This window comes from Oncorhynchus clarkii, unplaced genomic scaffold (genome assembly GCF_045791955.1).
Source record: "Oncorhynchus clarkii lewisi isolate Uvic-CL-2024 unplaced genomic scaffold, UVic_Ocla_1.0 unplaced_contig_200_pilon_pilon, whole genome shotgun sequence".
Taxonomy (NCBI): domain Eukaryota; kingdom Metazoa; phylum Chordata; class Actinopteri; order Salmoniformes; family Salmonidae; genus Oncorhynchus; species Oncorhynchus clarkii.
In genome coordinates, this window is record NW_027260822.1 from 128,436 (window position 1) to 155,110 (window position 26,675).

The following is a 26,675-nucleotide window of genomic DNA, read 5'->3' on the forward strand; positions in this document are numbered from 1 at the left end:
CAGGAGGCTGGTCCCTCCAGAGACACTGTACCAACAGCTAGCCAGGAGACTGGTCCCTCCAGAGACACTGTACCAACAGCTAGCCAGGAGACTGGTCCCTCCAGAGAGACACACTGTACCAACAGCTAGCCAGGAGACTGGTCCCTCCAGAGAGACACACTGTACCAACAGCTAGCCAGGAGGCTGGTCCCTCCAGAGAGACACACTGTACCAACAGCTAGCCAGGAGGCTGGTCCCTCCAGAGAGACACACTGTACCAACAGCTAGCCAGGAGACTGGTCCCTCCAGAGAGACACACGGTACCAACAGCTAGCCAGGAGACTGGTCCCTCCAGAGAGACACACTGTACCAACAGCTAGCCAGGAGACTGGTCCCTCCAGAGAGACGCTGTACCAACAGCTAGCCAGGAGACTGGTCCCTCCAGAGAGACACACTGTACCAACAGCTAGCCAGGAGACTGGTCCCTCCAGAGAGACACACTGTACCAACAGCTAGCCAGGAGACTGGTCCCTCCAGAGAGACACACTGTACCAACAGCTAGGCAGGAGGCTGGTCCCTCAAGAGAGACACACTGTACCAACAGCTAGCCAGGAGGCTGGTCCCTCCAGAGAGACACACTGTACCAACAGCTAGGCAGGAGGCTGGTCCCTCCAGAGACACACTAAGAACACTGACTCCGCATCCTCAAGCATTTATGACTTTCACTGTGGCATTGTCACCATAACAACAAGGTGGCTCTTGTTGCAGGTAGCATCACAGCCATTAGCGTTGTGGTATAGAGCTCAGAGCACTCGAACTCAGCAGAACCATACCTAAAGGGCATAGCGGCCGGCCGACACACAGAGGGCATAGCGAGTGACCGACACCCAGAGGGCATAGCGACTGACCGACATCCAGAGGGCATAGCGACTGACCGACATCCAGAGGGCATAGCGACTGACCGACACCCAGAGGGTATAGCGGCCGGCCGACACCCAGAGGGCATAGCGACTGATCGACACCCAGAGGGCATAGCGGCCGGCCGACACACAGAGGGCATAGCGACTGACCGACACCCAGAGGGTATAGCGGCCGGCCGACACCCAGAGGGCATAGCGACTGATCGACACCCAGAGGGCATAGCGGCCGGCCGACACCCAGAGGGCATAGCGGCCGGCCGACACCCAGAGGGCATAGCGGCCGGCCGACACCCAGAGGGCATAGCGGCCGGCCGACACACAGAGGGCATAGCGGCCGGCCAACACACAGAGGGCATAGCGACTGACCGACACCCAGAGGGCATAGCGGCCGGCCGTCACAGAGGGCATAGCGACTGACCGACACCCAGAGGGCATAGCGGCCGGCCGACACCCAGAGGGCATAGCGACTGATCGACACCCAGAGGGCATAGCGGCCGGCCGACACCCAGAGGGCATAGCGACTGACCGACACCCAGAGGGCATAGCGGCCGGCCGACACCCAGAGGGCATAGCGACTTACCGACATCCAGATAGCATAGTGTAATCAGCGAAGAAACTTGATTTAATTTCTTACTGGTAAGGAACGCACAGCATTTTGTACGGAGTAGCCTACTCTGCTGACTCAAATCAATAAAAACGAAGTCTGATCGCTATAAAAGGCCTTCGAAAAGGGGAGACAAATACGTTATAAACGTCCATCCAACCTAGAGGAGGAAATGATTGTCCCAAAACAAACTGAAGTGTCACTGACCCAACGATAGAGACAGTGAATATGCACGATTTTCTTCGCTGGTGCTAATAAGATAAGCTACAAAAAAATAAGATAAGCTACTCAATTAAGTTAAGAATTGTGATAACTAAAAGACCGATTGGAGTTTTTTCATTGTCTTCTCGTTACAGCAATAGTAATTTGCTTTCCAAACAGTTTTTCCGTGAATGTATTTTTAAAATATTGCGATACGCATGACTGGGTTGCAAAACGACAATATGTTTGGTATTTGCAGCTCTGCTGCCCAAAACGACAATGTTTGGTATTTGCAGCTCTGCTGCCCAAAACGACAATATGTTTGGTATTTGCAGCTCTGCTGCCCAAAACGACAATATGTTTGGTATTTGCAGCTCTGCTGCCCAAAACGACAATATGTTTGGTATTTGCAGCTCTGCTGCCCAAAACGACAATGTGTTTGGTATTTGCAGCGCTGCTGCCCAAAACGACAATGTGTTTGGTATTTGCAGCGCTGCTGCCCAAAACGACAATGTGTTTGGTATTTGCAGCTCTGCTGCCCAAAACGACAACATGTTTGGTATTTGCAGCTCTGCTGCCCAAAACGACAACATGTTTGGTATTTGCAGCTCTGCTGCCCAAAACGACAACATGTTTGGTATTTGCAGCTCTGCTGCCCAAAACGACAATATGTTTGGTATTTGCAGCTCTGCTGCCCAAAACGACAATATGTTTGGTATTTGCAGCTCTGCTGCCCAAAACGACAATATGTTTGGTATTTGCAGCTCTGCTGCCCAAAACGACAATATGTTTGGTATTTGCAGCTCTGCTGCCCAAAACGACAATATGTTTGGTATTTGCAGCTCTGCTGCCCAAAACGACAATATGTTTGGTATTTGCAGCTCTGCTGCCCAAAACGACAATATGTTTGGTATTTGCAGCGCTGCTGCCCACAACGACAATATGTTTGGTATTTGCAGCTCTGCTGCCCAAAACGACAATGTGTTTGGTATTTGCAGCTCTGCTGCCCAAAACGACAATGTGTTTGGTATTTGCAGCGCTGCTGCCCAAAACAACAATATGTTTGGTATTTGCAGCGCTGCTGCCCAAAACGACAATGTGTTTGGTATTTGCAGCGCTGCTGCCCAAAACGACAATATGTTTGGTATTTGCAGCGCTGCTGCCCAAAACGACAATGTGTTTGGTATTTGCAGCGCTGCTGCCCAAAACAACAATATGTTTGGTATTTGCAGCGCTGCTGCCCAAAACGACAATATGTTTGGTATTTGCAGCGCTGCTGCCCAAAACGACAATGTGTTTGGTATTTGCAGCGCTGCTGCCCAAAACGACAATATGTTTGGTATTTGCAGCGCTGCTGCCCAGATTCAAAACATCTACTACGTGTAGGCTACTGTACTGCCGTTCTGAGAGTCAGTCAGTCATTAGGTCTACGTGTAGGCTACTGTACTGCCGTTCTGTGACAGTCAGTCAGTCATTAGGTCTATGTGTAGGCTACTGTACTGCAATTCTGTGACAGTCAGTCATTAGGTCTACGTGTAGGCTACTGTACTGCCGTTCTGCGACAGTGAGTCAGTCAGTCATTAGGTCTACACATGTAGCCTGACTTGATGCATCCACTGGTGTCCATGCGCGCCTCGGTCTCCGCCACTCATCTCCACCCTGGCAATGTGAAAGTGTTCTCCTCAAACCACAACGCAATTTGGAGTGTAAACCACCCGGTTTCCAGTCAATTCACTCATTCGTCCCGCGGCTGACATGCAGTAATGTTAACAGTGTAGCAGACGATAGTATATTTTTGAACATGTTGTGTTAATTGTGACGTGCTCAAGTTTTACAGGTACGGCGCCCCACCACTATTTATTTTACCAAGACGCCGTACCAGACCGCCTTAATTTCACCCCCTGAGTGTAACGGTAACAGAAGACTGCTGTGTGCTGCAGACTGATGCAGATACCCAGCATGACGGCGATGCTGTGATAAGGTGGTACTCGGGTTACAAAAGGCTGCTGGGAAATGTAGTCCAAACATGACACACTGGGCAGATGGTGTGTGTGTGCGCGTGTCAGAGCTCTTTGAAGACACCATCACATCACAGCCAAAAGACATGCCAACCAATCACCTCCAACAACACAGATAACATGATCCCTCCAAATGGGAATATGCTAATTTTAAGAGACTGAACCAGGGGAATATTTACTGTCTAGCATACAGCATAACACAATGGGACTGAACTAGGGGAATATTTACTGTCTAACATACTGCATAACACAATGGGATATTTACTGTCTAGCATACTGCATAACACAATGGGATATTTACTGTCTAGCATACTGCATAACACAATGGGATATTTACTGTCTAGCATACTGCATAACACAATGGGATATTTACTGTCTAGCATACTGCATAACACAATGGGATATTTACTGTCTAGCATACTGCATAACACAATGGGATATTTACTGTCTAACATACTGCATATCAACACAATGGGACTGAACCAGGGGAATATTTACTGTCTAACATACTGCATAACACAATGGGATATTTACTGTCTAACATACTGCATATCAACACAATGGGACTGAACCAGGGGGATATTTACTGTCTAACATACTGCATATCAACAAGATGGGATATTTACTGTCTAGCATAATGCATAACACAATGGGACTGAACCTGGGGAATATTTACTGTCTAACATACTGCATAACACAATGGGACTGAACCTGGGGAATATTTACTGTCTAACATACTGCATATCAACACAATGGGACGGAACCTGGGGAATAATTATTGTCTAACATACTGTATATCAACACAATGGGACTGAACCTGGGGGATATTTACTGTCAAACATACTGCATATCAACAAGATGGGATATTTACTGTCTAGCATAATGCATAACACAATGGGATATTTACTGTCTAGAATACTGCATATCAACACAATGGGACTGAACCAGGGGAATATTTACTGTCTAACATACTGCATAACACAATGGGATATTTACTGTCTAACATACTGCATATCAACACAATGGGACTGAACCAGGGGGATATTTACTGTCTAACATACTGCATATCAACAAGATGGGATATTTACTGTCTAGCATAATGCATAACACAATGGGACTGAACCTGGGGAATATTTACTGTCTAACATACTGCATAACACAATGGGACTGAACCTGGGGAATATTTACTGTCTAACATACTGCATATCAACACAATGGGACGGAACCTGGGGAATAATTATTGTCTAACATACTGTATATCAACACAATGGGACTGAACCTGGGGGATATTTACTGTCAAACATACTGCATATCAACAAGATGGGATATTTACTGTCTAGCATAATGCATAACACAATGGGATATTTACTGTCTAGAATACTGCATATCAACACAATGGGACTGAACCAGGGGAATATTTACTGTCTAGCATACTGCATATCAACACAATGGGACTGAACTTTATTTATTTAACGAGGCAAGTCAGTGTTTACAATGACGGCCTGCCCCGGCAAAACCTGGACGATGCTGGGACAATTGGGCACCGCCCTATGGGACACAGCCTGGACTCGAACCAGAGACTGTAGTGAACGTATCAGATGCAGTGCCTTAGCTTCTGACAGCTGTGCCACTTGGGAAGTAACAGTGGGCCCTGACCTCTGGTACCTGTCCTGCTCCAGACCTAATCTAGAACACTTGATCCTAATAATTAAGTAGAATCGGGTAACTACAGTTGGAGTGAAAACCTACAGGAGGGTCTCTCTCCAGGAACAGGGTTGGAGTGAAAACCTACAGGAGGGTCTCTCTCCAGGAACAGAGTTGGAGTGAAAACCTACAGGAGGGTCTCTCTCCAGGAACAGGGTTGGAGTGAAAACCTACAGGAGGGTCTCTCTCCAGGAACAGGGTTGAAGGCCCTGGTATAGGATATGACACTCACGTGGAACTTGCATGGCGCAGCGAGTTGTGGGTTGGACCCTCCTATTGTGTCTCTGAAGCAGTCAGTGAAGGGTAGTAACAGACCCATGGCCAGAATCCGAGAACACAGCTTCTCAGCTTCCTCTGGCTGGGCATCTTCCTGTTGTAGGAACAACTTCTCTAGGAGAGTACGACCTGGAGGTAGACAGAGAGACATCGATATTACTAGTCTAACAACTTCTCTAGCAGAGTACGACCTGGAGGTAGAGAGAGAGACATCAATATTACTAGTCTAACAACTTCTCTAGGAGAGTACGACCTGGAGGTAGAGAGAGAGAGACAGCAATATTACTAGTCTAACAACTTCTCTAGCAGAGTACGACCAGGAGTTAGAGACATCAATATTACTACAGTAGACCTAGAGTCAACCAGACATACGTGTGTGTGTGTTATATATATATATATATATATATATTTTAAAAACACGTCCCTTTTTCAGGACCCTGTCATTCAAAGATCATTCATAGAAATCCAAATAACTTCACAGATCTTCATTGTAAAGGGTTTAAACACAGTTTCCCATGCTTGTTCAATGAACCATAAACAATTAATGAACATGCACCTGTGGAACGGTCGTTAAGACACCAACAGCTTACACACGGTAGGCAATTAAGGTCACAGTAATGAATATTTAGGACACTGAAGAGGCCTTTCTACTGACTTGAAAAACACCAACATAAAGATGCCCAGGGTCCCTGCTCATCTGTGTGAACGTGCCTTAGACATGCTGCAAGGAGGCATGAGGACTGCAGATGTGGCCTGGGCAATTTATTGCAATGTCCGTACTGTGAGACACATAAGACAGCGCTACAGGGAGACATGACGGACAGCTGATCGTCCTCGCAGTGGAAGAACACCTGCACAGGATCGGTACATCTGAACATCATACCTGCGGGACAGGTACAGGACAGCAACAACTGCCTGAGTTACACCAGGAACGCACAATCCCTCCATCAGTGCTCAGACTGTCCACAATGGGCTGAGAGAGGCTGGACTGAGGGCTTGTAGGCCTGTTGTAAGGCAGGTCCTCACCAGACATCACCGACAACAGCATTGTCTATGGGCACAAATCCACCATCGTTGGACCAGACAGGACTGGCAAAGTGCTCTTCACTGACGAGTCGCGGTTTTGTCTCACCACGTGTGATGGTCGGATTTACGTTTATCATCGAAGGAATGAGCGTTACACCGAGGCCTGTACACTGGAGCGGGATCGAGTTGGAGGTAGAGGGTCTGTCATGGTCTGGGGCGGTGTGTCGCATCATAGGACTGAACTTGTTGTCATTGCAGGCAATCTCAACACTGTGCGTTACAGGGAAGACATCCTCCTCCCTCATGTGGTACCCTTCCTGCAGGCTCATCCTGACATGACCCTCCAACATGACAATGCCACCCGCCATAATGCTCGTTCTGTGCGTGACTTCCTACAAGACAGGAATGTCAGTGTTCTGCCATGGCCAGCGTAGAGGCCGGATATAAATCCCATTGAGCACTTTTGGGACCTGTTGGATCGGAGGGTGAGGGCTAGGGCCTGTCATGACGTTGGCCTTGGGGGTAGGTTTATGACAGTCATAAATACCTCTCCCCCCTTTTTCCTCGCTCTACCCTACTGATGTGACATTTAAAAATCCCTTGGTTAACAGAGATTCTGGGAACATCAGAAGGTGGGGGGGGGAAATGAACTATATTCTGGTAACCCGAACAATTGAACATATGCGATGGTACTTAATGAATATGACGTCAGTTCGGTTGTCATCTGAGACATTCTCATCAATGATAGGATGACAAACTCTACAGTGAAAAGTCCACATATTGTAGTTATCGGATTCACATGGAATTGTTATTCAATTTAAATGTTTGAATATAAAATTGGTGAAAAGATTACATTTAATTTTATCTTCCAAATGAGAGATTTGGGTTTTCATAAGGTTAGGGCTCTGCTCAATCAGTGGCCCGCCCCTGTGAAGAGACATGGGCTGTAAACTATGAAAAAACACCCTTCTCCCGCCACTATATAAAGCCTTGACGAAAATGTAACCTGTTCCGAGGATGTGAGGACGTTAAAAGGACTAACATGTCCTGTTTCGGGTACATTAGGCTGACGATCCGATGTCTGAATGGTTCAGATAATAACTACAGAACGAAGCCAACCTCAGCGTGAGCTTTGGTTGCGAATGGTATGAACTTTGAACTCTTATTCACTACAGAAGTGATACCTCCTAGCCGTTGAGTTAGCAGCAGCAGCTGAAAACGTGGGCTTGGAAAGAACAGACAGAGTATCCCGTCTACCACACAATGACGTTACTATAACATTTCCCGTTCACCATCAGAGACATTCTTTAAAGGACAAAGACCTCGGTTTGGCAACACGGCCTTCCATCTACCACCAACCTAATGAAGCACAGCTCAGAGTAAATATGTATTTCCTTTTCCAGTCTTCCCGCTCTTTCACTCAAACCGAGACCCTTTTCTTTTGTGTAACCAGCTGTCATATCTGTTCCGCCCGCTAGGAACGTTTTCCTTTATGACATCATTTGTAATCAAGGTATGATTCATTCTGTGTATATGTAATTCTGTGTGATTAGTTAGGTATTTAGTAAATAAATAATTAAACCCAATGTTGTATTGCTGATTCAACTTGTTAGCCAGGGTTCGTGAAGATAACCAAGAATTTACAACTTTCAGATGAGACGGACGTAAGGTGACGATTAATATTGACTGCTATTGACGTAAAATATTACTAGGTCTTTAAGAGTTTATTAGGAAAATAACAGCTCTACAAATATTATTTAGTGGAGCCCCGACTTTCTAGTTAATTACATTTACATAATTAGCTCAATCAGGTGATATTAATTACATTTACATAATTAGATCAATCAGGTAATATGAATTACATTTACATAATTAGCTCAATCAGGTAATATTAATTACAGAGAAAGGATTTTATAGACCGGCATGTCATATCACTTAATCCGGCATAGGCAAAGACACGACAGGCCCCCTCAGAAATGTCTGGGAACTTGCAGGTGCCTTGGTGAAAGAGTGGGGTAACATCGCACAACAAGAACTGGCAAATCTGGTGCAGTCCATGAGGAGGAGATGCACTGCAGTACTTAATGCAGCTGGTGGCCACACCAGATACTTACTGTTACTTTTGACCCCCCCCACCTTGTTCAGGGTCACATTTGTCCAGTTTGTCTCAGTTGTTGTATCTTATGTTCATTCAAATATTTACACATGTTAAGTTTGCTGAAAATAAACACAGTTGACAGTGAGAGGACATCTCTTTTCCTTCCTCCTCCCATGGCACATCAACTTGACAGCGTGTTAAATGAATAAAATCTGAAGGTGATACTTCTTTAGTGCTGATAACAAGCGCCGCCAGCCAGAACAGTCTGCCGCCAGCCAGAACAGTCTGCCGCCAGGGTGGCAACGTCAGAATAGTCTATATAGAAGCCTGTAAAAGACTAGCAGCAACCCTACATTCTAAAAGTAAGGAATAGAGAAGAACATGTATTACATATCCCACCTAAAGGTTCTAGAGCCATCCTGCCTAAAGGTTCTAGAGCCATCCCGCCTAAAAGTTCTAGAGCCATCCCGCCTAAAGGTTCTAGAGCCATCCTGCCTAAAGGTTCTAGAGCCATCCCGCCTAAACGTTCTAGAGCCATCCCGCCTAAACGTTCTAGAACCATCCCGCCTAAACGTTCTAGAACCATCCCGCCTAAACGTTCTAGAGCCATCCCGCCTAAACGTTCTAGAGCCATCCTGCCTAAAAGTTCTAGAGCCTTCCCGCCTAAAAGTTCTAGAGCCATACCGCCTAAAAGTTCTAGAGCCATACCGCCTAAAAGTTCTAGAGCCATACCGCCTAAAGGTTCTAGAGCCATCCCGCCTAAAGGTTCTAGAGCCATCCCGCCTAAAGGTTCTAGAGCCATCCCGCCTAAAGGTTCTAGAGCCATCCCGCCTAAAGGTTCTAGAGCCATCCCGCCTAAAGGTTCTAGAGCCATCCCGCCTAAACGTTCTAGAGCCATCCCGCCTAAACGTTCTAGAACCATCCCGCCTAAACGTTCTAGAGCCATCCCGCCTAAAAGTTCTAGAGCCATCCCGCCTAAAAGTTCTAGAGCCTTCCCGCCTAAAAGTTCTAGAGCCATACCGCCTAAAGGTTCTAGAGCCATCCCGCCTAAAGGTTCTAGAGCCATCCCGCCTAAAGATTCTAGAGCCATCCCGCCTAAAGGTTCTAGAGCCATCCCGCCTGAAGGTTCTAGAGCCATCCCGCCTAAACGTTCTAGAACCATCCCGCCTAAACGTTCTAGAGCCATCCCGCCTAAAAGTTCTAGAGCCATCCCGCCTAAAAGTTCTAGAGCCATCCCGCCTAAAAGTTCTAGAGCCATCCCGCCTAAAAGTTCTAGAGCCATCCCGCCTAAAGGTTCTAGAGCCATCCCGCCTAAAGGTTCTAGAGCCATCCTGCCTAAAGGTTCTAGAGCCATCCCGCCTAAAGGTTCTAGAGCCATCCCACCTAAAAGTTCTAGAGCCATCCCGCCTAAAGGTTCTAGAGCCATCCTGCCTAAAGGTTCTAGAGCCATCCCGCCTAAAGGTTCTAGAGCCATCCCGCCTAAAGGTTCTAGAGCCATCCCGCCTAAAAGTTCTAGAGCCATCCCGCCTAAAGGTTCTAGAGCCATCCCGCCTAAAGGTTCTAGAGCCATCCTGCCTAAAGGTTCTAGAGCCATCCCGCCTAAAGGTTCTAGAGCCATTCTGCCTAAAGGTTCTAGAGCCATCCCGCCTAAAGGTTCTAGAGCCATCCTGCCTAAAGGTTCTAGAGCCATCCCGCCTAAAGGTTCTAGAGCCATCCCGCCTAAAGGTTCTAGAGCCATCCCGCCTAAAAGTTCTAGAGCCATCCCGCCTAAAGGTTCTAGAGCCATCCCGCCTAAAGGTTCTAGAGCCATCCTGCCTAAAGGTTCTAGAGCCATCCCGCCTAAAGGTTCTAGAGCCATTCTGCCTAAAGGTTCTAGAGCCATCCCGCCTAAAGGTTCTAGAGCCATCCTGCCTAAAGGTTCTAGAGCCATCCCGCCTAAAGGATTTTAGGATGGTGGGAGGAGACTGGAATGGAAGAACACACTGTATATAGAGAGGCACATTCCCTGAAGGATAACATCCATATACCAGAAACCCAAAAGCCAAAATGGCAACCAGCCACATGGTGATATCGACATGCATTTTAACACGAGCACAAACACACAACAAAGTGAATGGATAGACGAGGCTGTAGTTATGTCCTCTCCTCTGTCATCAGTCCTGTCTGTGTCTCCAGTAGAGCTGCTGAACCAACAGGGCTAATTATATTACAGCTGGCCCGTTAGTTAATATGGACAGAACTAATGAATGGCCTTTTAAAAAACGCCACCACTGGTTGTCATGACAGCCAAGCTGCATCTGAAATGGCACCCTGTTCCCTATGTAGTACACTACATTTGACCAGGACTCATAGGGTTCCAGTCAACAGTAGTGCACTATGAAGTGCTCTGGTCAACAGTAGTGCACTATATAGGGCTCTGGTCAACAGTAGTGTTCTATATAGGGAATAGGGCTCTGGTCAACAGTAGTGTTCTATATAGGGAATAGGGCTCTGGTCAACAGTAGTGTTCTATTTAGGGAATAGGGCTCTGGTCAACAGTAGTGTTCTATTTAGGGAATAGGGCTCTGGTCAACAGTAGTGTTCTATATAGGGAATAGGGCTCTGGTCAACAGTAGTGTTCTATATAGGGAATAGGGGGCCATTAGAGACTAAGTCAAAATAAGACTACTAAAGAGGCAATGATGCATGGCCTATCTTCACCCCTGGTTGTCATGACACCCCGATATTATGGGATATGATCTGGGGCCTATTCAGGACGATGTACCAATACAGGCCTTTCAGATAGAATTGTATGACGTAGAGCAGATCGACTGTCAGACAGAATAGGGAATCATACCATCAGATCCTTTCATTGTACTTCTATCTACAGTTCAGAGCATGTCATCACTAAATTCCCCACTGGTAAGCAGCATTTTGGGTCGCTGCTGAAGTAGCACTCCTGAAGTAATTCAAAGACGCCCATTCTGAGGATTAGAGTCAGAATATAATTTGACAGTAGCTGGCAGGAGAAGAGGGGAGGGGGAGAGAGGGAGGGAAGGAGGGAGAAGGAACGGAAGAAGGGAGTAGTACAGATTTAGAGAGGAGAGCAGTTCTAATTTTAGAGGGGTGAGTAAAAGAGCTGCTCATGAACTGTGTGGAGACCGACAGTGAAACGCCACCAACGGGTGTAGGCCGACAGTGAAACGCCACCAACGGGTGGAGGCCGACAGTGAAACGCCACCAACGGGTGGAGGCCGACAGTGAAACGCCACCAACGGGTGGAGGCCGACAGTGAAACGCCACCAACGGGTGGAGGCCGACAGCGAAACGCTCCAACGGGTGGAGACCGACAGCGAAACGCTCCAACGGGTGGAGACCGACAGCGAAACGCTCCAACGGGTGGAGACCGACAGCGAAACGCTCCAACGGGTGGAGACCGACAGCGAAACGCTCCAACGGGTGGAGACCGACAGCGAAACGCCACCAACGGGTGGAGACCGACAGCGAAACGCCACCAACGGGTGGAGACCGACAGCGAAACGCCACCAACGGGTGGAGACCGACAGCGAAACGCCACCAACGGGTGGAGACCGACAGCGAAACGCCACCAACGGGTGGAGACCGACAGCGAAACGCTCCAACGGGTGGAGACCGACAGCGAAACGCTCCAACGGGTGGAGGCCGACAGTGAAACGCCACCAACGGGTGGAGGCCGACAGTGAAACGCCACCAACGGGTGGAGGCCGACAGTGAAACGCCACCAACGGGTGGAGACCGACAGTGAAACGCCACCAACGGGTGGAGACCGACAGTGAAACGACACCAACGGGTGGAGGCCGACAGTGAAACGCCACCAACGGGTGGAGGCCGACAGTGAAACGACACCAACGGGTGGAGGCCGACAGTGAAACGCAGACTAAAGGGTCCTTTTCCAACAATGCAGTTAAAGATACCATGGCTACATACAGGAAGTACCCGGTAATAACATGGCTACATACAGGAAGTACCCGGTAATAACATGGCTACATACAGGAAGTACCCGGTAAAAACATGGCTATATACACCCGGTAATACCATGGCTATATACAGGAAGCACCCGGTAATAACATGGCTATATACACCCGGTAATAACATGGCTATATACAGGAAGCACCAGGTAATAACATGGCAATAAACACCCGGTAATAACATGGCAATATACACCCGGTAATAACATGGCTATATACACCCGGTAATAACATGGCTATATACACCCGGTAATAACATGGCTATATACACCCGGTAATAACATGGCTATATACACCCGGTAATAACATGGCTATATACACCCGGTAATAACATGGCTATATACACCCTGTAATAACATGGCTATATACACCCTGTAATAACATGGCTATATACACCCTGTAATAACATGGCTATATACACCATGTAATAACATGGCTATATACACCATGTAATAACATGGCTATATACAGGAAGCACCCGGTAATAACATGGCTATATACAGGAAGCACCCGGTAATAACATGGCTATACACAGGAAGCACACGGTAATAACATGGCTATACACAGGAAGCACCCGGTAATAACATGGCTATACACAGGAAGCACCCGGTAATAACATGGCTATACACAGGAAGCACCCGGTAATAACATGGCTATACACAGGAAGCACCCGGTAATAACATGGCTATACACAGGAAGCACCCGGTAATAACATGGCTATACACAGGAAGCACCCGGTAATAACATGGCTATATACAGGAAGCACCAGGTAATAACATGGCTATATACAGGAAGCACCAGGTAATAACATGGCTATATACAGGAAGCACCAGGTAATAACATGGCTATAAAGGAAGTACCAGGTAATAACATGGCTATATACAGGAAGTACCAGGTAATAACATGGCTATATACAGGAAGTACCAGGTAATAACATGGCTATATACAGGAAGTACCAGGTAATAACATGGCTATATACAGGAAGTACCAGGTAATAACATGGCTATATACAGGAAGTACCAGGTAATAACATGGCTATTTCCAGGAAGTACCAGGTAATAACATGGCTATATACAGGAAGTACCAGGTAATAACATGGCTATACACAGGAAGCACCCGGTAATAACATGGCTATATACAGGAAGCACCCGGTAATAACATGGCTATATACAGGAAGCACCCGGTAATAACATGGCTATATACAGGAAGCACCAGGTAATAACATGGCTATATACAGGAAGCACCAGGTAATAACATGGCTATATACAGGAAGCACCAGGTAATAACATGGCTATATACAGGAAGCACCAGGTAATAACATGGCTATATACAGGAAGTACCAGGTAACAACATGGCTATATACAGGAAGTACCAGGTAATAACATGGCTATATACAGGAAGTACCAGGTAATAACATGGCTATATACAGGAAGTAACAGGTAATAACATGGCTATATACAGGAAGTACCAGGTAATAACATGGCTATATACAGGAAGTACCAGGTAATAACATGGCTATTTCCAGGAAGTACCAGGTAATAACATGGCTATATACAGGAAGTACCAGGTAATAACATGGCTATATACTCGAAGTACCAGGTAATAACATGGCTATATACAGGAAGTACCAGGTAATAACATGGCTATATATTTTGTCACGTTTGTTATTTTTGGTGTGCGGCGGGTATTTTGTCAGCTGTTCGAGCACATTCAATTTTGTCTTGAACCAAGCCGAAGTTCGGTAGCCAAAGACTATGCCCCTTTGTCGGTGATTGGTCAACAGTAGGGATTCTTCAATCAAGTGTTTGTTGTAATTCAATAACAAGACGACTAGTTTAAATGTTGCCCCTTGAGAAATAATGCACCAAGCAGTTAGACAGCAAGACACCCTCTGCAAAAACGTCAAACAATTAGATTTCTAATGTCATCTTAGATTCATTCTGACTATTTTGAGTAAGTGTACTTGTTGCTACAGGGTCTCAAGTGTGATTATTTTTTGTGACTATTTTCTCTTGTATTTCGAGCAGAGATATTTTAAGTATACAAGCACAGACGTTTTTTTCCCTTGCTAGCCAAGATCTGCAAGGATCAAACAATCTGTCTGCTGACGCCTTAAAAGGCACCTCACTTCTATTGATGTAATGCAGCATGAAAGCTCTGTCTGTCACCCCCTCCCCCATACACACCATGCTCTGCACAACACACTAATCACCACGTTTCCATGGTGTTGGCTAAGGGTGCGTGTGTGTGTGTGTGTGTGTGTGTGTTCACACCAACAATAAATGTGCTATCCTGGAGCCAAAGCTCACAGCTCATACAAACTACAAATAAATGAACATATTGTCAGTTCTCAGACTCCTGTCTAGTGACATGCATCAGAAACCTTTTGAAGCACAGACGTAAAACTCATTCCACCGAGGGTCGAGTGTCTGTAGGTTCTCACTCCTCCCTTGTACTTGGTTGATGAATTAAGGTCAGTAATTAGTGAACAACTCCCCCTCACCTGGTGGTCCAGGTCTGAATTGAAGGGAAAGAACCAGCAGGCTCTAGGCCCTACATGGAATGAGTTGGACATCCCTGCTTTAAAGCATGAAATATTAACCTTGTCCAGCCAAGACCAGGGACGAGGAGGGACGGACCGACCGAAAGTCATGACAGGAGGGAGCGACTGACCGAGCGAGGGGTCATGTCAAGAGGGAGCGACCGGCCACGTCAGGAGGGGAGGGAGGGAGGGAGGGAGCGACCGACCGAGGGGTCAGGGAGGGAGGGAGCGACCAACCGAGGGGTCAGGTCAGGAAGGACTCTATCTCCTGTCACCCTCTCCAGTAGAAACACATTTAATTTGGTCCGTCCGTCCTTTTCTCTCATCCATTAGTTCACAGTTCGAGAGCTGAGGCCCAAAACAAAGAATCACTGTCCCTCTTCACCAACTGACCACAACACATCAATAGCCACAGCTGTTTGTTTATGCTAAGTACTTAGAGGAATAAACTGTCCAGGCCAAATACTGTCTATCATTCATCCTACTGTAGCCACGTCTAGACCGAGTAGTTCCTGTAGCCACGTCTAGACCGAGTAGTTCCTGTAGCCACGTCCAGGCCGAGTAGTTCCTGTAGCCACGTCCAGACCGAGTAGTTCCTGTAGCCACGTCCAGACCGAGTAGTTACTGTAGCCACGTCTAGACCGAGTAGTTACTGTAGCCACGTCTAGACCGAGTAGTTACTGTAGCCACGTCTAGACCGAGTAGTTACTGTAGCCACGTCTAGACCGAGTAGTTACTGTAGCCACGTCTAGACCGAGTAGTTACTGTAGCCACGTCTAGACCGAGTAGTTACTGTAGCCACGTCTAGACCGAGTAGTTACTGTAGCCACGTCTAGACCGAGTAGTTACTGTAGCCACGTCTAGACCGAGTAGTTACTGTAGCCACGTCTAGACCGAGTAGTTACTGTAGCCACGTCTAGACCGAGTAGTTACTGTAGCCACGTCTAGACCGAGTAGTTACTGTAGCCACGTCTAGACCGAGTAGTTACTGTAGCCACGTCTAGACCGAGTAGTTACTGTAGCCACGTCTAGACCGAGTAGTTACTGTAGCCACGTCTAGACCGAGTAGTTACTGTAGCCACGTCTAGACCGAGTAGTTACTGTAGCCACGTCTAGACCGAGTAGTTACTGTAGCCACGTCTAGACCGAGTAGTTACTGTAGCCACGTCTAGACGAGTAGTTACTGTAGCCACGTCTAGACGAGTAGTTACTGTAGCCACGTCTAGACGAGTAGTTACTGTAGCCACGTCTAGATGAGTAGTTACTGTAGCCACGTCCAGACCGAGTAGTTACTGTAGCCACGTCTAGATGAGTAGTTACTGTAGCCACGTCTAGATGAGTAGTTACTGTAGCCACATCCAGACCGAGTAGTTACTGTAGCCACGTCTAGACGAGTAGTTACTGTAGCCACGTCTAGACGAGTAGTTACTGTAGCCACGTCTAGACGAGTAGTTACTGTAGCCACGTCTAGACGAGTAGTTACTGTAGCCACGTCTAGACGAGTAGTTACTGTAGCCACGTCTAGATGAGTAGTTACTGTAGCCACGTCTAGATGAGTAGTTACTGTAGCCACGGCTAGATGAGTCGTTACTGTAGCCACGGCTAGATGAGTCGTTACTGTAGCCACATCCAGACCGAGTAGTTACTGTAGCCACGTCTAGATGAGTAGTTACTGTAGCCACGTCTAGATGAGTCGTTACTGTAGCCACGTCTAGATGAGTAGTTACTGTAGCCACGTCTAGATGAGTCGTTACTGTAGCCACGTCTAGATGAGTAGTTACTGTAGCCACGTCTAGATGACTAGTTACTGTAGCCACGTCTAGATGACTAGTTGCTGTAGCCACGTCTAGATGACTAGTTGCTGTAGCCACGTCTAGATGACTAGTTGCTGTAGCCACGTCTAGATGACTAGTTACAGTAGCCACGTCTAGATGACTAGTTACTGTAGCCACGTCTAGATGAGTCGTTACTGTAGCCACATCCAGACCGAGTAGTTACTGTAGCCACGTCTAGATGACTAGTTACTGTAGCCACGTCTAGATGACTAGTTGCTGTAGCCACGTCTAGATGACTAGTTGCTGTAGCCACGTCTAGATGACTAGTTACAGTAGCCACGTCTAGATGACTAGTTACTGTAGCCACGTCTAGACGGAGTAGTTACTGTAGCCACGTCTAGACGGAGTAGTTACTGTAGCCACGTCTAGACGGAGTAGTTACTGTAGCCACGTCTAGATGACTAGTTACTGTAGCCACGTCTAGATGAGTCGTTACTGTAGCCACATCCAGACCGAGTAGTTACTGTAGCCACGTCTAGATGACTAGTTACTGTAGCCACGTCTAGATGACTAGTTACTGTAGCCACGTCTAGATGACTAGTTGCTGTAGCCACGTCTAGATGACTAGTTGCTGTAGCCACGTCTAGATGACTAGTTACAGTAGCCACGTCTAGATGACTAGTTACTGTAGCCACGTCTAGACGGAGTAGTTACTGTAGCCACGTCTAGACGGAGTAGTTACTGTAGCCACGTCTAGACGGAGTAGTTACTGTAGCCACGTCTGGACGGAGTAGTTACTGTAGCCACGTCTAGACGGAGTAGTTACTGTAGCCACGTCTAGACGGAGTAGTTACTGTAGCCACGTCTAGACGGAGTAGTTACTGTAGCCACGTCTAGATGGAGTAGTTACTGTAGCCACGTCTAGATGACTAGTTACTGTAGCCACGTCTAGATGAGTAGTTACTGTAGCCTCGTCTAGATGAGTAGTTACTGTAGCCACGTCTAGAGGGAGTAGTTAACACATCCTAGACATCTAAACATCTAAATAAACAGGAGAAAATAACATTGGATGAATCAGGTGGATAATTATACTCATTGCTTGATTGCTATTCAGAAAAGATCCATTAATATTGTGAACATGGGTAAGATGAGAGAACTTGAGTTTTGTTCTGTTTCTACTAAACTGAGACAGCCAAGTGTGCAGCTTGAAACAAGGACACAGTGAGAGAAACCCTTTAACACAGCAGCTAGCCTCCACACTGTAGTCCCCCAACAGCGGCTAGCCTGCACACTGTAGTCCCACAACAGCGGCTAGCCTCCACACTGTAGTCCCACAACAGCGGCTAGCCTCCACACTGTAGTCCCACAACAGCGGCTAGCCTCCACACTGTAGTCCCACAACAGCGGCTAGCCTCCACACTGTAGTCCCACAACAGCAGCTAGCCTCCACACTGTAGTCGCACAACAGCAGCTAGCCTCCACACTGTAGTCCCACAACAGCAGCTAGCCTCCACACTGTAGTCCCACAACAGCAGCTAGCCTCCACACTGTAGTCCCACAACAGCAGCTAGCCTGCACACTGTAGTCCCACAACAGCGGCTAGCCTGCACACTGTAGTCCCACAACAGCGGCTAGCCTGCACACTGTAGTCCCACAACAGCGGCTAGCCTGCACACTGTAGTCCCACAACAGCGGCTAGCCTCCACACTGTAGTCCCACAACAGCGGCTAGCCTCCACAATGTAGTCCCACAACAGCAGCTAGCCTCCACACTGTAGTCCCACAACAGCAGCTAGCCTCCACACTGTAGTCCCACAACAGCAGCTAGCCTCCACACTGTAGTCCCACAACAGCAGCTAGCCTCCACACTGTAGTCCCACAACAGCAGCTAGCCTCCACACTGTAGTCCCACAACAGCAGCTAGCCTCCACACTGTAGTCCCACAACAGCAGCTAGCCTCCACACTGTAGTCCCACAACAGCAGCTAGCCTCCACACTGTAGTTCCACAACAGCAGCTAGCCTACACTGTAGTCCCACAACAGCAGCTAGCCTACACTGTAGTCCCCCAACAGCGGCTAGCCTGCACACTGTAGTCCCCCAACAGCAGCTAGCCTCCACACTGTAGTCCCACAACAGCAGCTAGCCTCCACACTGTAGTCCCACAAGAGCAGCTAGCCTCCACACTGTAGTCCCACAACAGCAGCTAGCCTACACTGTAGTCCCCCAACAGCGGCTAGCCTCCACACTGTAGTCCCACAACAGCGGCTAGCCTACACACTGTAGTCCCACAACAGCAGCTAGCCTACACACTGTAGTACCACAACAGCAGCTAGCCTACACACTGTAGTACCACAACAGCAGCTAGCCTACACACTGTAGTACCACAACAGCAGCTAGCCTACACACTGTAGTCCCCCAACAGCGGCTAGCCTCCACACTGTAGTCCCACAACAGCAGCTAGCCTACACACTGTAGTCCCACAACAGCAGCTAGCCTACACACTGTAGTACCACAACAGCAGCTAGCCTACACACTGTAGTACCACAACAGCAGCTAGCCTACACACTGTAGTACCACAACAGCAGCTAGCCTACACACTGTAGTACCACAACAGCAGCTAGCCTACACACTGTAGTCCCACAACAGCAGCTAGCCTACACACTGTAGTACCACAACAGCAGCTAGCCTACACACTGTAGTCCCACAACAGCAGCTAGCCTACACACTATAGTACCAGAACAGCTGATGCAGGACGACGCTCTTATCCTTTATTTCATTATTTAACCTTTATTTAACTAGGCAAGCCAGTTAATTTAAGAACAAATTCTTATTTACAATGACGGCCTACCGGGTGGACAGTGGGTTAACTGCCTTGTTCAGGGGCAGAACGACAGATTTTTACCTTGTCAGCTAGGGGATTCGATTACTGGCCCGACGCTCTAACCACTAGACTACCTGCCGCCCCAATACAATACTCTGTCCCTTATACAGAGCGATTTACATATTTAGGAACTTTTTCACAACCTATAAAAAAAAACAAGATGAAAAACTTGTGAAAGAGGCCTTGGGAGAGTCCCTGTGAACATAAAGGAATGGGACTCACCGGTGAAGATGTCATGGAAGCTACAGGTAGACACGTGTCCGGCGGAGGATCTCCGTGTGGCACACAGGGGCTGACTGCCCCCCCTCAGCCTGTCCTCCGACCCTCCGTACCCCTCCAGGTAGTCTGCTGATCCTGCCTTGATGGGGCGCTCCCTGTCCAGCTCCTCGGTCCAGTCCGCGGACCAGCTGAGGGGACCGGCGATGCTGTGGGAGCGCTGTCTTCTAACCCTCCACTTCTCCGTGCGGTGTCCCAGGTCGTGGCAGCGCTGGCGGAACAAGGGGCTCCGTGAGGGCGAGGTGCCTGGGGAGCCAGAGAGTTGTCTGGTGGTGGTCTTGATGTAAGAAGGGTAAATGGGAGGGTAGGGTTTGACTGTGGGGCTGGTGCCTGAGGAAGAGTGGTTGTAGGATGGAAGGGTGGAGGTCAGGGTGGACTTGAGGAGACGCATGGCCAGGCTAGGGCTCTCCTGAGAGGGCCAAGGGGAGAAGGACACGCTGCTCTTCCTTCTCTGGGTGATCAGAGGGTCGTCGGCAGGCTCAGAGCACCTCAGATCCCCCCTGCTAAGACACTCCAGGGACTCAACGCTGACTGCAGCCCCCACCCCTGCCCCCACCCAGTCCCCCACCCTCCCCTCTTCCTCGGAGGCATTGCCAGAGCTCAGGTCTATGTCCTCGTGGCTCGTGGTCGCATCACTGTGACTAAGGCTCTCGGCTGACAGGGGAGGCATGTCCAGGTCATTCTCCTCCTCCCCTTCCTCCACCTCCTCTAACACCTCCTTCTCCTCTCTGAGAGGAGACTCCACAGCGCTCTCAAAGGAGGCTGTGAGGTCTGGGAAGCTGGTAGCGCTGGTTGTCTTGGTAACATGGCCGTTCGTCTGGGCAGTGGGGGGCTGAGAGAGGGGCTGAGTGTTACCGTTAACCTCCTGGCAGCTCAATGCCTCCTCCGCCTGCTCCTCCTCCTGCTCCTTTGTCCCAAAGAAAGAGGAGGCGGCACAAAGGGCTGGTTCTGTTTCAGCCCCTCTCAGCTCCCAGTTGAGTTCCTCTGTAGCAGTGGTAGCTCCCCTCTCCTCCTCCACCGCCTCCTCCCCATCCAGAGACAGAGACAGTTTAGAAAGCAGGCCATTCTCCCGGCCAGTGACGGGGGCTGCCTCTGGGGCAGAGAGAGGCTCCGGTGGGGGAGTTTGTTCAGTGGGACTGGGGGTAGTTATAACCTCGTCAGACCTCTGTTTCCTCCACCCTCCTCCCCAACCCAGCTCTTCACTCAGCTCAGCGGTGGAGATAATCACCCCCTGCTGTAGTCTAATAGCCTGCTGGATGTCGGCTAGCAGGTCCTCTTGTTCTGCAGCTGAGTGAAAGCTATAGATGTCCGGGTCTGAACCAGAGCTGCTCCTCTTTCTCTGTTCAACCTCCCCCTGCTGGTCTGGAACAGTGTCCGTGGTCACCCCCGTGGGCTGCCGGCTCTCCCCAGTGGGCTGCCGGCTCTCCCCCGTGGGCTGCCGGCTCTCCCCCGTGGGCTGCCGGCTCTCCCCCGTGGGCTGCCGGCTCTCCCCCGTGATACAACCATGACTCCTAGCACCATGCCCATCACCAGGCTCTGCTGGTCCCTCGGTGTCAGATTGGCCCAGCTCGTCAGCTGACAGAGAGAGATCTGGTGTTTTGGTGTGAGCAGAGTGAGCGGAGTCCAGCTCGTTCTGAGACGACAACACATCCTCCCTGGATCCCCCTGTCGATCCCTTCCCCTTTAGATTCTTCCTCTTCCTGATAGAGAACACAGAGGATTTAGACTCCTTCTTATTCTTCTTCTCCTCTCCTCCTTTGCCTTGTTTTCCGTGGGATTTCTTGCCGTGGTGAAATCCTTTGTTTGTGCCGTCAGCATGACGGGGCTCCCCGGTGGTATGGTCTGCTGCGTCCTGTCCGTATCCGTCCCCCTCTTTCCCCTTCTTCTGCTTCCCCTCCTGGTTCCCCATGATGCTGAATCTCAGCCTCCACTTCTGTCTGGCGCCGAGACTCAGGCCATGTCTTTGAAAACAGCTGCCATTTTCTCTGCTGCTCCTCCGTCTACGTCTGCGTAGCTGCTGCGAGGCTGTGATGCTGCTTTCCCGTGACGATGATGAGAGGAGCAGTGATGATGATGCGAAGACGACGTACGCCTGCTCTCGCTCTCCTCCTCCCTGCGCCAGTGCGATATCTCCCTTCTCTTCACCCTCCCCTCCCTGCTCGATATCTCGCTGGTTCTCTTCTCCCCCTCCTCCCTGCTCGATTTCTCGCTGCTTCCCTTTTCCCCCTCCTCCCTGCAGCCTCTTTCCGTGCGCGTGCACCTGCTCTCTCTCTCCCATCTCACTCTCCTCCTCTCCATCTGCTGCTCTGCATAATGTGCTGAGCCTAGCAGGGCTGGAGGAAGAGAAATAGCCTTCAGAAACAACAGTAGAAGAGGTCTCCGCCGGCTGCCTCTCCGCCGGCTGCCTCTCCGCCGGCTGCCTCCTCGCCAGGGGTAGAGAAAACCATGGCTGGGGAGTTGGGTACTGGCTGGGCTCTAGGGAGAGGTGGCCGCTGTGACAGAGAGTCTGGCGGGGAGAACGGGTGTTATAAGGACTATAGCGGAGAGTGTGTCTGTTATAGGGGCTGCGGCAGGGAGTCTGGCTGCGGCAGGGGCTGTGAAGGGGAGTGCGGCTGGGAGTGTTGCCATTATAGGGGCTGTGACAGGGAGTCTGACGGGGAGTGTGGCTGTTATAGGGGCTGTGACGGGGAGTGTGGCTGTTATAGGGGCTGTGACGGGGAGTCTGGCTGTTATAGGGGCTGTGACGGGGAGTCTGATGGGGATTGTGTCTGTTTGTATTCATATTGAACAGGCACACAGTTCTCCCTGTGAAAGGAGTCCTGACAATGCTCTCCCTCAGCACAGGGATGTGGTTTTCTATAGTCTGGATGGTGCGCATGGTGAAGTCTTGATGCTGGGGACAGTTCTCCCAGTGATGGTGTCTGGAGAAAAACAGGATACGATAAATATGATTAATTACACATACACAAATTCAAAAGTTTGGGGTCCCTTAGAAATCACTCCTGTGTTCCAATGGCACGTTGTGTTAGCCTTTAAATGATAACCTTGGATTATCTAACACAACGTGCCATTGGAACACAGATTTTTGTTCACTAAAATTACACCAACAAAACACAAAAAAGCTGATTCACATACAATACAATAAAACGTATAATTAGTATGAAGTCGTGGTACATTGATTAATTTAATGACATTTGTGACCTGAGTCTTTCAAAGCTGCACAATGCAGAAATTGCCCCTCCATTTCCTAGTTGCTAAAATTCGAATAGTTTGATCTGTGACATAACAAGCAAGTAGTGTGAAGAATCATTATAATCAAATCAAAGTTTGCCACTCCGAACACAACAGGTGCAGGCCTTACTTACGGGCCTTACTTACGGGCCTTACTTACGGGCCTTACTTACAGGTTTACGGGCCTTACTTACGGTCCTCACCCACGGGCCTCACCCACGGGCCTCACCCACGGGCCTCACCCAACAGTGTGATTTATATGTAAAAAAAAAAAAGTACAGTAGAGAGGCTACATACAGTAGAGAGGCTACGTACATACAGTACAGTACAGGATGGCAACAACTGCCCGAGTTACACCAGGAAAGCACAATCCTCCCATCAGTACTCAGACTGTCCACAATGGGCTGAGAGGCTGGACTGGGGGCTTGTAGGCCTGTTGTAAGGCAGGTCCTCACCAGACATCACCTGCAACAACGTCGCATATGGGCACAAACCCGTTGCTGGACCAGACAGGACTGGCAAAAAGTGCTCTTCACTGACGAATCGCGGTTGTGTCTCACCAGTGGTGATGGTCGGATTCGCGTTTATCGTCAAAGGAATGAGCGTTACACCGAGGCCTGTACTCTGGAGCGGGATGGATTTGGAGGTGGAGGGTCTGTTATGGTCTGGGGCGGTGTGTCACAGCATCATCGGATTGAGCTTGTCGTCATTGCAGGCAATCTCAACACTGTGCGTTACAGGGAAGACATCCTCCTCCTTCATGTGGTACCCTTCCTGCAGGCTCATCCTGACATGACCCTCCAGCATGACAATGCCACCAGTCATACTGCTCGTTCTGTGAGTGATTTCCTACAAAACAGGAATGTCAGTGTTCTGCCATGAACAGCAAAGAGCCCGGATCTCAATCCCATTGAGCACATATGGGACCTGTTGGATCAGAGGGAACGGGCTAGGGCCATTCCCTGAAGAAATGTCCGGGAACATTCAGGCGCCTTGGTGGAAGAGTAACATCTCACAGCAAGAACGGGAAGATCTGGTGCAGTCCATGAGGAGGAGATGCACTGAAGTACTTATTGCAGCTGGTGGCCACACCAGATACTGACTGTTACTTTTGATTTTGACCCCCCTTTGTTCAGGGACACATTATTCAATTTCTGTTCGTCACATGTCTGTGGAACTTGTTCAGGTTATGTCTCAGTTGTTGAATCTTATGTCCATACAAATATTTACACATGTTAATTAAGTTTGCTGATAATAAACGCAGTTGACAGTGAGAGGACGTTTATTTTTTTGCTGAGTCTATGATAAACAGAGTAGCAGCAGTGCAAGATAGGGGTTAGGGGGCGGGGGTCACAATGCAAATAATCTGGGTAGCCATTTGATTGCCTGTTCAGGAGTCTTATGGCTTGGGGGTAAAAGCTGTTGAGAAGCCTTTTGGTCCTAGACATGGCACTCCGGTACCGCTTGCCATGCGGAAGTACAGAGAACAGTCTATGACTAGGGTGGCTGGGGTCTTTGACCATTTTTAGGACCTTCCTCTGACTCCGCCTGGTGTAGAGGTCCTGGATGGCAGGAAGCTTAGCCCCAGCGATGTACTGGGCCATACGCACTACCCTCTGTAGTGCCTTGCGGTCGAAGGCCGAGCAGTTGCCGTACCAGAGTGATGCAACCAGTCAGGATGTCGATGTTGCAGATGTAGAACCTTTTGAGGATCTGAGGACCCATGCCAAATCTTTTCTTTCTCCCGAGGGGGAATAGGCTTTGTCATTCCCTCGTCACGACTGTCTTGGTGTGTTTGGACCATTCTAGTTTGTTGGCGATGTGGACACCAAGGAACTTGAAGCACGCAACCTGCTCCATTACAGGCCCATCGATGAGAATGGGGCACCCTCCGGTGATCAGGCTTACCACTGTTGTGTCGTCTGCAAACTTAATGACGGTGTTGGAGTTGTGCCTGGCCACGCAGTCGTGGGTGAACAGGGAGTACAGGAGGGGACTGAGCATGCACCCCTGAGGGGCCCACGTGTTGAGGATCAGCGTGGCAGATGTGTTGCCACCTACCCTCTTCACCTGGGGACAGCTCGTCAGGAAGTCCAGGATCCAGTTGCAGAGGGAGGGGTTTAAGTCCCAGGATCCTTAGCTTAGTGATCAGCTTTGAGGGTACGATGGTGTTGAACGCTGGGTTGTCGTCAATGAATAGCACTCTCGCGTAGGTGTTCCTTTTGTCCAGCTGGGAAAGGGTAGCGTGGAGTGCAATTGAGATTGCATCATCTGTGGATCTGTTAGGGCGGTATGCAAATTGGATTGGGTCTAGGGTTTCTGGGATAATGGTGTTAATGTGAGCCATTACCAAACCTTTCAAAGCACTTCATGGCTACGGACCTGAGTGCTACGGGTCGGTGGTGATTTAGGCAGGTTACCTTAGTGTTCTTGGGCACAGGGACTATGGTGGTCTTCTTGAAATATGTTGGTATTACAGACTCAAATCATGGACAAGTTGAAAATGTCAGTGAAGACACCTGCCAGTTGGTCAGCACATGCCCAGAGCACACGTCCTGGTAATCCGGTTGGCCCCGCGGCCTTGTGAATGTCTTTATATGTTTATAAAGGTCTTACTCACGTCGGCTACGGAGAGCATGATCATGTAGTCGTCCGGAACAGCTGATGCTCTCATGCATCCCTCAGTGTTATTTGCCACGAAGCGAGCACAGAAGTAGTTGCTTGTCTGGTAGGCTCGTGTCACTGGGCAGCTCTCAGCTGGCAGGCCCTGTCAAATAAGACGAGCGTCGGCGCAGGTATAGTACAATTCAATCTTAGCACTGTATTGAAGCGTTGCCTGTTTGATGGTTCGTTGGAGGGCATAGCAGGATTTCTTCTAAGCTTCCGGGTTAGAATTCCGCACCTTGAAAGCGGCAGCCCTTCCCTTTAGCTCAGTGTGGATGTTGCCTATAATCCATGGCTTCTGGTTGGGGTATGTAGGTACGGTCACTGTGGGGACGACGTCATCGATGCACTTATTGATGAAGCCAGTGACTGATGTAGTGTACTCCTCAATGCCATCTTAAGAATCCCGGAACATGTTCCAGTCTGTGATAGCAAAACAGTCCTGTAGTTTAGCATCTGCTTCATCTGACCACTTTTTACTGGTGCTTCCTGAC

General features: G+C 49.0%; 1 protein-coding gene across 1 annotated transcript in view; it reads right to left on the reverse strand.

The window, feature by feature from the left end:
* Positions 1–23,200, reverse strand: part of LOC139401811 (formin-2-like) — a 129,728-nt gene extending 106,528 nt beyond the window's left edge. Inside the window, exons 1-2 of the mRNA XM_071145782.1 lie at positions 20,233–23,200; positions 5,659–5,831 (exon numbers count right to left, since the gene is read on the reverse strand). Coding sequence (XP_071001883.1) covers positions 5,659–5,831; positions 20,233–23,164 — 3,105 coding nt within the window. The 5' untranslated portion in view covers positions 23,165–23,200. The remainder of the gene's footprint in view (positions 1–5,658; positions 5,832–20,232) is intronic.
* Positions 23,201–26,675: the final 3,475 nt, after the last annotated feature.